Source organism: Amblyomma mixtum, chromosome 3 (genome assembly GCF_055824585.1).
Source record: "Amblyomma mixtum isolate Tamu chromosome 3, ASM5582458v1, whole genome shotgun sequence".
Lineage (NCBI taxonomy): Eukaryota > Metazoa > Arthropoda > Arachnida > Ixodida > Ixodidae > Amblyomma > Amblyomma mixtum.
Window position 1 is genome coordinate 219,259,976 of NC_143014.1, and position 13,283 is coordinate 219,273,258.

Sequence of the window (13,283 nt, forward strand, 5' to 3'; positions counted from 1 at the left end):
CTTCCGTTCGTTGCTGCTGAAAGTCTCGAGCAACTGGCGCCGGAAGTCGCACCAGGCGCTGCTTCCGGGCTCGTGGCTTTCAAACCACGTATTATCGGTGTGTTGAATGGCAAAACTGGTAATCCGCAGCTTGCGTGCTTCGTCCCACAGGTTGAACGGCGCAGTCCGGTTGTAGCTGTCCAGCGAGTCAGCAACTTTCTCAAACTTGTCGCTTGAAACGGCGCGGGCGTACGAGGCACATGGAAAAACAGACAACTCACGGAATGCTGGGTGGTCTGGCTTCACTCTGTGGCCGCCATGGATAGGGGTGGTGTGGTGAAAGAGCAGAACTCAGGAGCTAAGCCTCTCAAGCGGTGGCCTGACTTTCGAACAGGTTTTGTGTTCACGAGGTGTAGCTGCGAATTTAGAAGCGCCTGGGAGCTCGTCGTCTATTTAGAAATACTAAGCGGCTCCACCAAACTGTCACCGAAAGCCGCTAGAGCGTTGAAAAATTACGAGGAACTTTAGCGTCTAAAGTGGTGAAAGGCGAAAGCCTGAGAGTTGCATTCTGCTACGCGATTGTTCACTGCACATTTTGTTGGTGCATTAATTAACTGCCAATTAATGACGCTTAAGCTTCGCCTTTAGGAGTGGAACGCGACAGCGTGTTGTAGCGCTGCCACGGAGTCCAAGGAACGCCGCCACCCGTTCGGCGCGATGCGTTGCCCTTTGAACGCAACGCTTTTTGAGGAAAGGAAATTGTCATCTCGGTGGACACCTGAGCCGCACCGTGCAGGAAGGAAGGAAGTGTGAGTGAAAGAAGAAAGAGGGACCGTAATGAAGAAAATGAAAATTGTATTTGAGGAAAGGAAGTTGCGCAGTAACTGTCTCACATATTTCGGCGGACACCTGTCAAAATTAGCGCGCGGTGACGTCACGACAATTTGGACCAATCTGAAACGCGGACAAATACGCCTTACTCGTTGGTAAATTGGTTTTTGAGGAAATGAAATGTATCTGTCTATCATATCTCGGTGGACACCTAAACCTCGCCGTAACGGGAAGGGAGGAAGATGGGAGTGAACGAAGACACCGTGTTCACTAGACGCACCTTTGTTCATTCCAAACCATCGAGCTGGCATGGCGCAGTGGTAGCGTGCTCGACTCGCACTCCGGAGACAGGGGTTCGATTCCCAAGCTCGGCCAATTTCTGACTCGGTTTTATTTATTTATGTGGTCTGACTAGAAAGGTTAATTCGACTAATTGGTTGAGTAAGCAATTAACTAAACTCAGTCAATCTTTCTTGGAGCATCACTATACGATCCCTTTAATTGGTTGCATGGTTAGTAGCCAAAGTACTATTGGCCCCGTTTGAAATTCGCGCACTGTGACGTCACGACCGTTTCGACCAACTGAAAAGCGTGACATTTTTTGTCGACAGCTCCTGCTTACAACGATGAGGCATTAAAGGCTTCCGCCTTAAAATTTTTTACTAGGCACGAAAAGCACTAGGCACTATACGGAACGGCTCAGATGATGGACGCTCGAGCGGAGAAGACGAGAAAGTCAATCAAACGCGAATTAACCTTTTCCGACCGCATGGCGGCTAAAGTAGCGTGACTAACGCTGTGGCAATATTCATCAGTTCCAGCCCCTCGCTACTAGAAACTTTTATGCTAATATCTTACTCCAAGGTAAATCGCGTACTAAAAATTCCTTTTTTTTAAACCGTCAAAGACTGAATCGCCTTGCCTGCTTGTAGGGATTCAGCTGAATCGGCTGGCGACTTCTAAAAAGCCTTGCATGCACAGCATTGATCGTGTTTCCTCGTTTTTGTACTTTTGGCTTGCATTCTCACCCCACTCGTCTGTTCTGCTCTCCTTGTCGCACTTTGTGAATTTTTGATTTGCTTTATACCTTGTGTATTATTTGCTGAAGTTTCTTGCTCTCGTTGAAATGTATGTCTTCATACTCGGTTTTGTGTTGGAGATTATCTCCGGCTCAATGCACTCTACCTTGCTCGCCTACTTAGTCTTTCTTGGTTGCAGTCTGATTGCAATAAAAAAAAAATTCTGAAGGCACTTAAGTCTGCTTGCGTGGAGGACTGCGAAAACAACTGTTTTGAGCAAAGGGAAGATTTTGGGGGAAAGGACGCAGTAGCTCTCAGATATAAACATCTAGGTGGACACCTCAGTCGCGCCTTAAAGCACGCAATGAAAGAATATGTCATCGTTCCGAGCCCCTGTCGCAAGTTAATCTCCAGCTTCACATCTCGACATATAAGTGGACACCTCAACCGCATCTTACGGAAAAATGTAGTCTCAGAAAGCATGCAATTGTAGGTGCATGTGGCATTGGTCCGACCCCTGTCGCAAGCTAGCCTCCTACTTGACTAAAACTTATAAGCTATATACAAAGAAAAATGCTATGACACCACCCAGAATGCTGTAAGACGAACGGTTGCTCAAACTTTTGGTGAATTCATGCGGGAATACTGTAGCGATACTGGAATAGCGTTTTGCGATGACCCAGTTTTGGAATTTCACTTTGTTAATTTGATCTGCGCATTTAGCTAGAATATACTTGCGCATTCCTACCTAAGAATAAAATCCTAATTAGTAAAACTTGTCAGATCTTAGTTCTCCTCACCTCTTCGGGCAAATTTAGTAGTAGTTATGAGGCTTCATTGCCAGTGCAATACAATTCTAATTCCAGTGATGTGTCTCACTTATTTTAGAGCCTCGCGCACTTTTTATGATTCCAGTTCAGGATTTCTCCCGCTTATTTCCATCAACATATCTGAGAATTTCGTATCCCGGTATCTTTATGTATTGCAGCATGCATCTCACGTCATTTAGTTGAAAGTATAGCGTACCCTTGACATGGTGCAGTTTTTATGAGTTTACATTTTTTCATTCCCACCCGCAGGATTTCTGAGCACGGAAAATTCACCGGACATACAAAAGCAAGCGTTCACTCACGTCTCAAGGCCCACGGCTCCATATTCTCGAATGCACGAAATGTCCGGTGTAGCGCTGCTTTGCACACGGGTCGCACATCGGCCCCCAGCAGCTTGCCTTTTAGTGAAGCAGGCACATGGATGAAACTCTCGGCGACGACTTCTTGTAGTAGCCGCTTGAAGTAAACGTCGTCCTTCGCTATCATGTCCTCTTTCGTCGCCGACGCTGGTGTCGCATAGTTCACCTTGGAAATGTCTGGCGCACTGTCAGCACACGAGGACTGAGTTATCAGCAAAAGCAGGATGCCTGTAGTCAAGAGACTTGCTCTCGTGAATGGGCAGTTGCCTGGGCCACTTTCTGCCGGGCTTGGAGAGAGCATTCTGACCAAGCGCGTCTCAGAGGATGGCTCAAACTAGGTGAATGAGTGCAGTGCAGGCTGCCAGTTTTTTTCTAATCGAACTTACCCCGTATGAACGGAGAGAGCATTGTCCTAAGAAGGAACAAGATACGCACGCCTTTTGAGCACCTTTTAAAATCCAGCGTATAGAGCTCAGTCGCTTCTGCTTCAGTCGGACCCGCAGGACTAGAACTCCATCGGCGCAACGGTCTCCCTTAACAACGAGAAAAAAAGGAGCCAGGTGGTTTTTCTCTGAGGGCACAGAGTGTCGATAGAGGTTATCAGGCAATTTAACTGAAAGGACTGCATTCAACTGAATTAAATAAGCGTGGTCAAATCACGCAGCTGTCCTTGTGTGCCTAGAGGTAAGAACTACATTACTGAGCACACGCAGAAATCATCGCATGCCCAGCGGAGAACTGCAAATGCTCTGTATGGTTTTGACGTCTCTAGTGATTAATTTATTTTTGGGTTGTTACGAACAGCCCGAGCGAAAGAGCTGCCATTCTTCTCTATCAATTTATATTTTCATGTTATAACGCTGTAATTATAAAGTGCACTTGCATGCCCTTATCAGAGCACTAAATGAGAAGTTGCTACAGGTAAAGATGTACGTTATGCTGCTCATTCACAAAAAAAAAAAAATAAATGAATGGTGCGACGCCACAGCAGCGATCTAATATCGAGCCTTAAGACACCTAGCATAGGTCGCCGGTACGAATCGCTGCCGTGAGCTAGGCTCTAGCATAGCTAGGAAGTTTATGCTGCAGGAAACGCGAAATTGTATGCCACCACCCCGAACCCTCTGCGCCAAATGGTTGAGCCGCAATGTTCATATCAAGATTCCTAAAGACGTGGAATTGGGGTACATAGGTTGCCGGTTCGAATCTCTGCCGTCAGCTAGGCTCCAACTTCACTATAGTAAGTTTATGCAGCCCCAAACACCGAACGATTGGCCCGCGAATTTTACAAGAATGTCGGGACTAAATGGCTCGACTTTGACGCCTGCCAGACAGGAATATATGTAGTGTGTTACAGGTAAGACTAAGTAATGTTAAGAAATATGCTTTCGAAGGTAGAATTGCTTTTCTTGAGCAAAGTGATCAGGTGCCGTGGTAGACGTTACGAAATGGGTTCTAAGTGCTATTTAGGGGAATAATTCACTAAAATTTACTCATTAACTCTTTACTTATTGCAGTTAGGTGTCAGTAATTAGGAAATTGTAGAGGACTATCACTCAACCCGATATCCGTCCTTAGATTTAAGAAAATGTAATTGCGCACAGAACTGCAGCGCTCAGAATCTCCGCTCTCCAGACGCGCGCAACGGACTCCATGCGGCAGCTGAGCGCCGCAAAGTCACGCCCCCGTGTTGACGTCACTCACAGTTGGACTCGTCACACGCACGCCGCGCTTTATCTTTGTCCCGAATAGCGTCTAGCGGCGTCGTGTTCATCATGCGCTGGAGCCTCCTTGCCCGCTCAAATGAGACCTTTCATCACGAGCGCCGAGTACGGCCACGACATGCAATCCTGTGAATGCACTGCCCGTAGCGAAATAGTTTTGCTTTGTGATACCACCGAGGTGGCTTTCGAAAAGCTTTTTATGGCTTCTGCGCTTCGAAATTTAGGTATTGATTCCGCAAAATACAGCCAAACATGCACTGTGGTCTCAGTCATTAAGCATTAATTTCTTCCAGAACGCTGAAGGGCTGAGAACAAACGCTCAAAATTATGGCCTTGCATGCCAATAGATAACTGCGCGCGATGATTCACTGAACGCACAGCACTATCATGTCCTCTGTGACGTTCGCCAGCGCTGCGGTGATTCCGCCCTTGGTATCCTGGAGGCTTGGAGCTGTTTGGTACACTATCCTTTTTACATGCCGCCCCCCCCCCCCCCCCCAAAAAAAAAAAAAGTGCAATGGGGTCAAATCTGGTGACCTTGGTGGACATGCGGCTAAAGTGAGGCTTCCTTCCGCGTTCATGTATGCAATCACCATGTCGACTCTCTCAGCCCTCGAAAAATGGCTATACGCAGCTGCATCCATGTGGAGTGGCGGAAGGATAAAATATTCAATGCTAACGCGCTCCAAAAGGATTTTACACTGCGGGTATCAATACTGAACATTTCTCAATTTTATTTTTTCGTAATTCACGGCCGCGAGCGCTGGGCGGCAGTGATGCCAAGTCACATCTGGCGGGCGAGAAGGCTGCACGCAGACCGTGGAGTAAGGAAAATTTATAGTTTTTTCCTTCCTCCATGACGCAGACGGCGGCCACGGCGAGCCACTTTCCGATCGAGCCGCAGATAAAGCGCGGCGTCCGTGTGACGTGTCCAGCGGCGAGTGACGTCCACACGGGAGCGTGACTTCGCGGCGCTCGGCTGCCGCACGGAGCCCGTTGCGCGCGTCTGGAGAGCGGACATTCTGTTCTGCGCGCAATTACATTTTCGTAAATCTAAAGACGGATATCCGGTTAACAGATGATCCTCCATAATTTTCGAATTACAAATAGGCAGCTACCTGCAATAACTAAAAGGTTAATGAAGAAATTTTAGTTATTTATTCCCATAAATAGCACTTGGAACCCGTTTTATAGCGCCCGCTACGCCTCCTGATCACTTCGCGCAAGAAAAACTACTTCATCTCCGTAAGCCTGTTTTTTTTTTAATACCTTAAAGTGTTCCCTGTAACACCCTGTATATCGGATCGACATAGTTTAGTTTCGAGTTGCGCGTTGTACTTTTGTATGTGTTCTTTTTTCCTCTGCATTGTAACCCCCCCCCCCCCCCCTCTGTAGCGTCCTCGGGCCCTGAGGGCAATTAAATAAATAAATAAATAAATAAACTAAGGCTTCGCATGAAGTAAAATATTGGCTAAGCTCTGGCTTTGCTTGTGCCTGAATTCAAGCGAGAACAGTAGAATCCTTGTATTCCAAGAATCATTAACCCAGCAACTGAGGACTGGCAGCCTTTCCTATCCAGCCAACAGTATAAAGACCCACTTTCGCAGGTGAACCGGGAAATAGGGGCTACAAAAGCCAATGGGCTCCTGGAATGACGGCCTACCTAACCAACTGCGATTACTCTATGCATTAAACTTTTCTCTCTCTCTCTCTCTCTCTGTAGCTTAAGGTTTAGTTATAGCAGATATAAATGGTTTAGCTATTGTAGAACTGTATGTTTTAGCTGCATTAGACGGAGGGGTTGCCCTGTATCAATCAATAATGCAGTCAAGAGTTTTTTATTGCAGATACAAAAGAAGGCGGCGGGAGAAAAAGCTGCTTTGTTTGCCGCTTCACGAGGCCCCACCCGACCGTGCAGCAGTCATTTGCACAGCGCAGACAGTTGCTTGTAAATTGGGAAATATTTTTTATATAACTTTCATAAAGCAATCATATTTAAAGTGCTAGTAATTAATTAATCAAAGCAAACCTAGTTTCCAAAATGATTTCGAAAGCATCAAGTGTACAGTTCATAGGAACATTCCGAAAACGCTTTTGGATGGCATTGTCAGGGTGGCTATTTCTTCAATATCGGGGCAGTTTAGTGTATACAGCAGCGTGTGCTTAATTTGTTTTTCGTACATGTTACGGGAGAGGGAAAGAAACTGTGGTGATTGATACCTATACAGTTGTGTTCGTAGTTTTCATCAGATTTGACAAATTTAGCAACGTGTCAAAGTTTTGTTGCACTGTATTCTTTCATTTCAAATTCTAAACAAACTTGTAGTCGTACATGTCGGGCACTTTTAGTATCCCATCTTTTAGGAATAGCGGGCCTGTATCTTCCAGGAATGTGATGTTTTCAAAAATGCGAATAGCCCTCTTTTGGATTAAGATTAGTTTATTTATGTTCGACTTGGTTGCATTGCTTCAGACGATGCGCAGTACCATAATTGCGAGTTGAAAACTGCATGATACAAAAGTTTTCTAATGCTTTGTGGGAGGTTGTGGCGGTTTCTCTTTACGAGTGCTACAATCCTGCTTAATTTGTGCAATAAATATTTAACATGTTCATTCCAGGGCATGTCTTCGAAAAATAATAGGCCAAAAATTTTTCACGCATTTTTCTAATCCGAATGTGTACAGACTGAGAGTGATGTTAGAAGATATTACAGGTAAGATTCCGTGTGTACGAAACAGAATACATTTCGTTTTGGAATCAGTCATCGTCAAAGTGTTTTCTCGGCAACATTATTGAAGTTTGTGACAAATACGACGCCATATTTTCCTACTTTTTGCAAATCTGCCCTTGCAGTAGATACTGGGCAGTCATGCAGTCTTCAGCATAAATAACAAATTTAATTCCTTGTATATTTCGACATTGTGATTGATGTAAAAAAGACAAATAGTGGGTCCTAAAATGCTCCCCTGTGGAACACCTGGTGGAATTTCGTTAAGTAGCGATTAATTTTGATTTATCTGACATACTGACGCTGACCATCTAGAAAGGGCCTAATGCTGTGTAACCACGGAAATCATAGTGCTTCAATTTTTTTCAAAATGTTGAGTTATTAACAGAGTAAAATGTCTTGCAGAAATTCATGAATATTCTTAGAGTCGTTTTTTTTCTAGAAATTATCTAGTGACGTATTCTTTTACATTAAAAGTGCGTTTTCAATTGAGCGATGCTTTCGGAAACCAAACTGGTAATTCTTTATCAGGTTCTGGTTCCTTGACAAGCTTTCAGTGCGAGTTGCTATAATCTTTTCATGTACCGTTGAAAAAACAGGAAGAATAGACAGCGCACGATAGTTGCCTAAGTTATTTTTATCCCCTCCCCTGTGCATAACGTGTCTCGAACAACTGCATATTAGTAGGAAAAACGCGTGTCGATAGAGTAAAATTAAATACATGCGTTGATGTAGGGTGCAATAATATCAAGAACGTATTTCATTGGTCTCACCTTTATATCCTCTGAATCATGGCTGCTTTTAAGTGTTCAGGTAAAAAATGTTACCTCTCAAACATTAGCAGGTTGAAGAAATAGTAATTCCGGTATTATCTGCAACAGAAGACGAGGCTTCCGGACAATAAGCAGTTTTTCCGATATCTATAATCCGCAAGCTCTGTTCCACAAGCTTTCTCGTTATCGATATAAATGTTTTGAATGAAGGTACGTATCCTGCCTATTTGTTTAGTATCTTAATGAAATTATTCCAGACTATGACAACGTTTTGTAGGCAGTGAACATCAAATAAACGCGCATTGTATTCGTGCTTAAATTTTTAATAGCTTTGTTTCATTTCCTTCGAAATGACAAACCCTCAGTTTAGAGGCGTCACGGAATCGCGCAAAGGACTGATACTATTTCCGCTTTCTTCTTATAAGCCTGGCTAAGTTGCAGGTTATCTATGGCCTGCGGGACCTCTATGATCTACTGTGCGTTTTAGTGGGACGTATTCGAAATAATATTGCTTAACAATATTTCTAAAAGCTTGTTACATGGTGCATTGGAGTCCGTAATTGTAAAAACTTTCGCTCCAGTATGTGTGTGTAATTGTTTGTTGGAAGTGTTCTCAGGAATGGGGTGTTATTTCATGGTACATAACTTATTTCACTGTGCGCTTTAAGTTAATAGGGCATTTCAACATTAAAAATGTGGGCATGTGATCACTCAGAACTTGTCCGAATGTCAGGACACCTGATTCGTAGTTTACAGGGGAAAAATTCGTAACGAATAAACCCGATGTTGATGATGTTAAAGATGCTACCCTTGTAGGGGCGGACATCACATTCCGTAAGAAATTTCATTGTACAAGAAGTAACAAGTCTCTGGCAGGCTCTCTGGTCTTCGAGACATCAATGTTTAAAATCGCCCCATACTGTATATAAGTACATAAGTACATAAGTACATAAGTGTATATAAGTAGTCATTAGAGTTTGCATTGGAAACTAAGGGGTCAAAGAAGTTCAGGAACGGGGCAATATTTCAGTTTTTGGTCTGTAAATCACCGAAAATGTGTTTTTGTCCTTCTTAATAGACACAATATCATCGTCGGTGGTAATGGTGTAATAATCATGCGCAACTGGAAAACCTGGTAGAAGAGTTTGAATGGATACGCCGCCTCCTCTATTTTTTTTCCCCGTTTGGAAAATGGCGGTACCCCCTCAGAACAAAATAATGACAATCTTCAGTGTACCATTTGTCAGTTAACATACATACATCGATTAGTATTCCATAAGCCTCAAGCAGCAAATGTATTTCATGATATTTTTGTTTAACAGATTTCGTATTAAAAAAAAACAGTTTTAACCATTTGTTTTCTTCTGTAGTACTTAAAAGGCTAGTAATAGCTTCGGGGCAAATCCTCTCTGCGCACATTGTTCAAAATGAAGCTAAACAGCCGAAACTCCTACGCGGACATCGTCCTTTTCAACTGACTTCACTAATCAGTAAACCGCTTTTGTTACTAGTCGGCACCACCGAGAATGATTCTTTCCAGCGCGCGAAAATGTTACCAGTTTTTTTTTTCACACAAACTGCCACCCAAATTCGTGCTTCCGCAAGCGCTGTCTTTCCTAGCAACCTCTTCGCAAAGGATCAGAAATGTTCATTAATGTAGATAGGCTTATCCTTCTCAGGATCAGGTTCTAATTGCGTCGCTACAACCGACTTCGTGAGCCTTTTCTTGTGCGCCTTATCCAAAACCTTGTCGCGTTTCTCTCGTCGCTGGAATTGGAATATTACGTTTGTTTCGTTGTTTCTTTTGTTGGCACCTGATGACGCACGTCTACATCACTCTAAGATATGGGCTCAACGGTGGCGTTGCCAATCTTTTCTAGGATACTAGGAATGTTCCATTTGGCTCTTCACTGATAGCTTTGGTTTCCATGTTTTTGATTTGGTGCACTGCTAAGATTTGACAAGCTTGTTTTCGCATTCTACGAGTCCTTTCTGAGCATGCATACGTGTTGCCCCAGCTTTTTTGTTCTCATGTCTTTTTTTCATTGAATGTGACTTCGGGAAGTTTAATTTCTTCATCTAGCCTCCTGCTTATAAAACGCACGCCCTCTTTCAGGTCATGCATTTCTGCACGGGAACCGCGGTCTTCTGTTCGACGGCTTCCATCTATTCCCTCCTTAAATGCCTTCATTTCCGGATTCAGTTCTTCCCTCAGCTCTTTCACAGCTTGTGCAAGTTCCTTCGACATTTCAAAATCTAGTTAAAACACCTTAGACACGCTATAAGTTGGCAGTGACAGCAAAGCAAAATGAAAAAGGCTTAACTAGTGTGCGGAAAATCTACTAACCTGCAGTATGCAGAAGGAGCGGTTAGCCACTGCGCTCAATGCTGTCACTGTTGCCAAGTGGCGAGCATGTGATACTTGCTGAGTTTATATAGACAGGCTGAAGTCACGTGCTTTGAAGACGATGTGTCCTTTGCAGCTCTCTTTTACGTCGGCGTGATGACGAAGTCGGAAGAATTAATGCGTTGCCGGTCTGGGCCGATAGATACACGTTAGATAGTGGATACACCGAAAGTGCTGCTGCGGTCTGCAATATGCAGATGAAGCGGTCAGCCACTGCTGCTCCTTTTCCTGTCACGTTCATCCTTTTTTCCAAATGGCACGGCTATGCTTAAGAGCTCTTGTGAGTTTTCCGGTTGCTGCCTCCTCCCGCTGGCATTTGCGACGTTTTTGCTCTTGCACAACCTTCATCTCTTACCAGTCGACGTCAAGCGGAACGGCATTAGGGGCCGAGAGGCCTGGATTAGTCTCAAGTACCGGGGGGCTGCGTCGGTCCACAGGAGGTTGGCGTTGCGCCGTCGCCGCTGCTCTTCCACGCTGTCACTTGACATGTAACCTCGAGATGACGTCATACAGCTGTGCACTGCGCAAGCTTTGCGCCGGGCAACCCCTTAGAAACCGCAACATACACAATTGTCCCTTTGAAAAAAGAACATGCTTCATCTGTGACGCGAAATTGAATCGCATTGGGGACGCCTGCCAGAGGTGGGTTCTGCCAGCGGCTTTCTGCCTCCAAGTTCGTCCGCTGAAAGCAACTGTTCAGAATAACAGAAATTAAATGCAAATGCAAAGAAAGTGTTCGACCTCGTCGTTTCCTTTGTTTGGAGCTTCACTGCGGAACGGACATATTAATACTGTAGAGTTCGTAAAAAATCCGAACTCAGCAGTTGTAATGGGATGTAGTAATATAACTCTGCGAACAATAGGGTGCTAGAAAATGACCCTATTTCCGGCGTTCATATCATATCGCTACGTGTGCCACATGACTCCACAAACTGGTCTTCTTCAGCAAAATGTCGCAGACCATCTGCACGTATGTGTAACTCGAGCCAAGTACACTGGAAGTCGACTCTTGGCAATGCAGACTACACTAAAAAAGCCGTGTGTGTATTTCGAACATTTTTCTATCATAAATAGGCTAACTGTTCTTTTCTCTTCCACATGGATTGCAAACATCTCCACCTTTAGCATTGATCCTAACCTCTAACCACCCGCAATAATCAAACCATGGCATCTTTACAAAATCAAAGTCAATGCAGACTCAGGACTCGTGCCAGCGTGTTGGCGTTTTCAGTTTTTCATTCGCCCTGCAGGAAAAGTGGCAGTAGCCCTTCATAAGGACGCGAGGAAAACGCAGCGCAAAATTCTAGGTCGTATCGCGTAGTTAACGAAGAACTTCGCAAAAACTGGCGTGAAAGCTAAAGGCTCAGTATTTCGCACCAGCGTAGGTGTGAGAAGAAATCGCAGTTTAAAAACCACATAAAGACGATAATGAAATAAAAAAAGCTTAGCCTGATGCAGAAAATACGACAGTCGAAAATACAAGCTCCAGTTTGGCAACGTCTCATTACAGGATTTCTTAAAGGATTTCTTAATCAACTGTTGGTCGGGGTCGGTTGAAATATGGAATATAGGATTCCGCTATTTTTTTTTCCGGGAGCGACGAGTGAAATACTTTTTTTGAAAGCTGTGGGTTGTTTCAATCAAGTTTTTCTTCGCTGTGTATATCTTGACGAGATCCTGAGGGTGTAAAATCCGTATATGTAAAGATCTGGTCCAATCCAGCAGTTTTCTTTGCGAGACTTCGAAGAATCTCGCTAATACTTTTTTTATTTTCTGCAGAACTCGAACAAAATGGAGGTTAATAATTTCGCCACTGTTTTATACAAAGGAGAACAAAGAATGCCTAAAGGCCAGAACGAGGTTACCAGAGCTGCCTTTAGACCACAGTTAACAATCCTTCCCGAGCTCATTAATATACGAGAACTCGCAGTGATCGCTCTATGGCAGTTGCGTTCGTCAGATGAGAGCAATTTCGAGGCCTCAAACTCGGCGGCAGCGGCTGCATTTTGATCGTGAAGTAATGCTGAAAAGGTTCTGTATTCAGATTTTAGCTCATATTTGACGTCTCTGATAGCCACAGGTAGCTCACAGAAAAGGTTTGGCTATGCGTTAGTAAGAGAACGTGTTTCTCTCTTTTTTACCTCTGTTTGTTTCTTCAGAGATTAGCATTGTTTCCAATGGCTGCTATGAACATTTTTTACTTTTCTGAATGTGTCGCGTACGCTGGCACTGAAATAAAGCGAGAGAGAGTTGTAAGTACCTTTGATAAGCGCACATCTTCGCAAATGGAACTACGCGCCACTTCTAAGGTGCCTATTATCGCGCGCAGTGTGACTTGTAACTCTCTCCGGAGCGTGCCGCAGAGCGCTTGGGGGCGAGCTCACAGCGCACGTGACGTGCGTGCAAAAAAAAGGCGAGGGTTTGGACATACCAGAGATGCGCATCGCCGCTGCGTTAAGGCATTGCAAGAGCGCTCATCGGCGCGCCCGGTTATTACTTCAATGAACGATCTACTTCGCGAGGGAGGAGGACCATAAGGGAGGGTTCAGGGGTGACGCGCATCTCTGGAATGGCGAAACCCTCGCCTTCTGCCTGGCTGCCTCGTTGTGAGCTCGGCCGCAAGGGCGCTGCG

At 44.5% G+C, this 13,283-nt stretch overlaps 1 protein-coding gene across 1 annotated transcript in view; it reads right to left on the minus strand.

Moving 5' to 3' along the window:
• Positions 1-10,637, minus strand: part of LOC149353725 (nose resistant to fluoxetine protein 6-like) — a 52,258-nt gene extending 41,621 nt beyond the window's left edge. The window contains exons 1-2 of the mRNA XM_089582753.1: positions 10,592-10,637; positions 2,962-3,551 (exon numbers count right to left, since the gene is read on the minus strand). Coding sequence (XP_089438879.1) covers positions 2,962-3,319 — 358 coding nt within the window. The 5' untranslated portion in view covers positions 3,320-3,551; positions 10,592-10,637. The remainder of the gene's footprint in view (positions 1-2,961; positions 3,552-10,591) is intronic.
• Between the last annotated feature and the right edge of the window lie 2,646 nt (positions 10,638-13,283).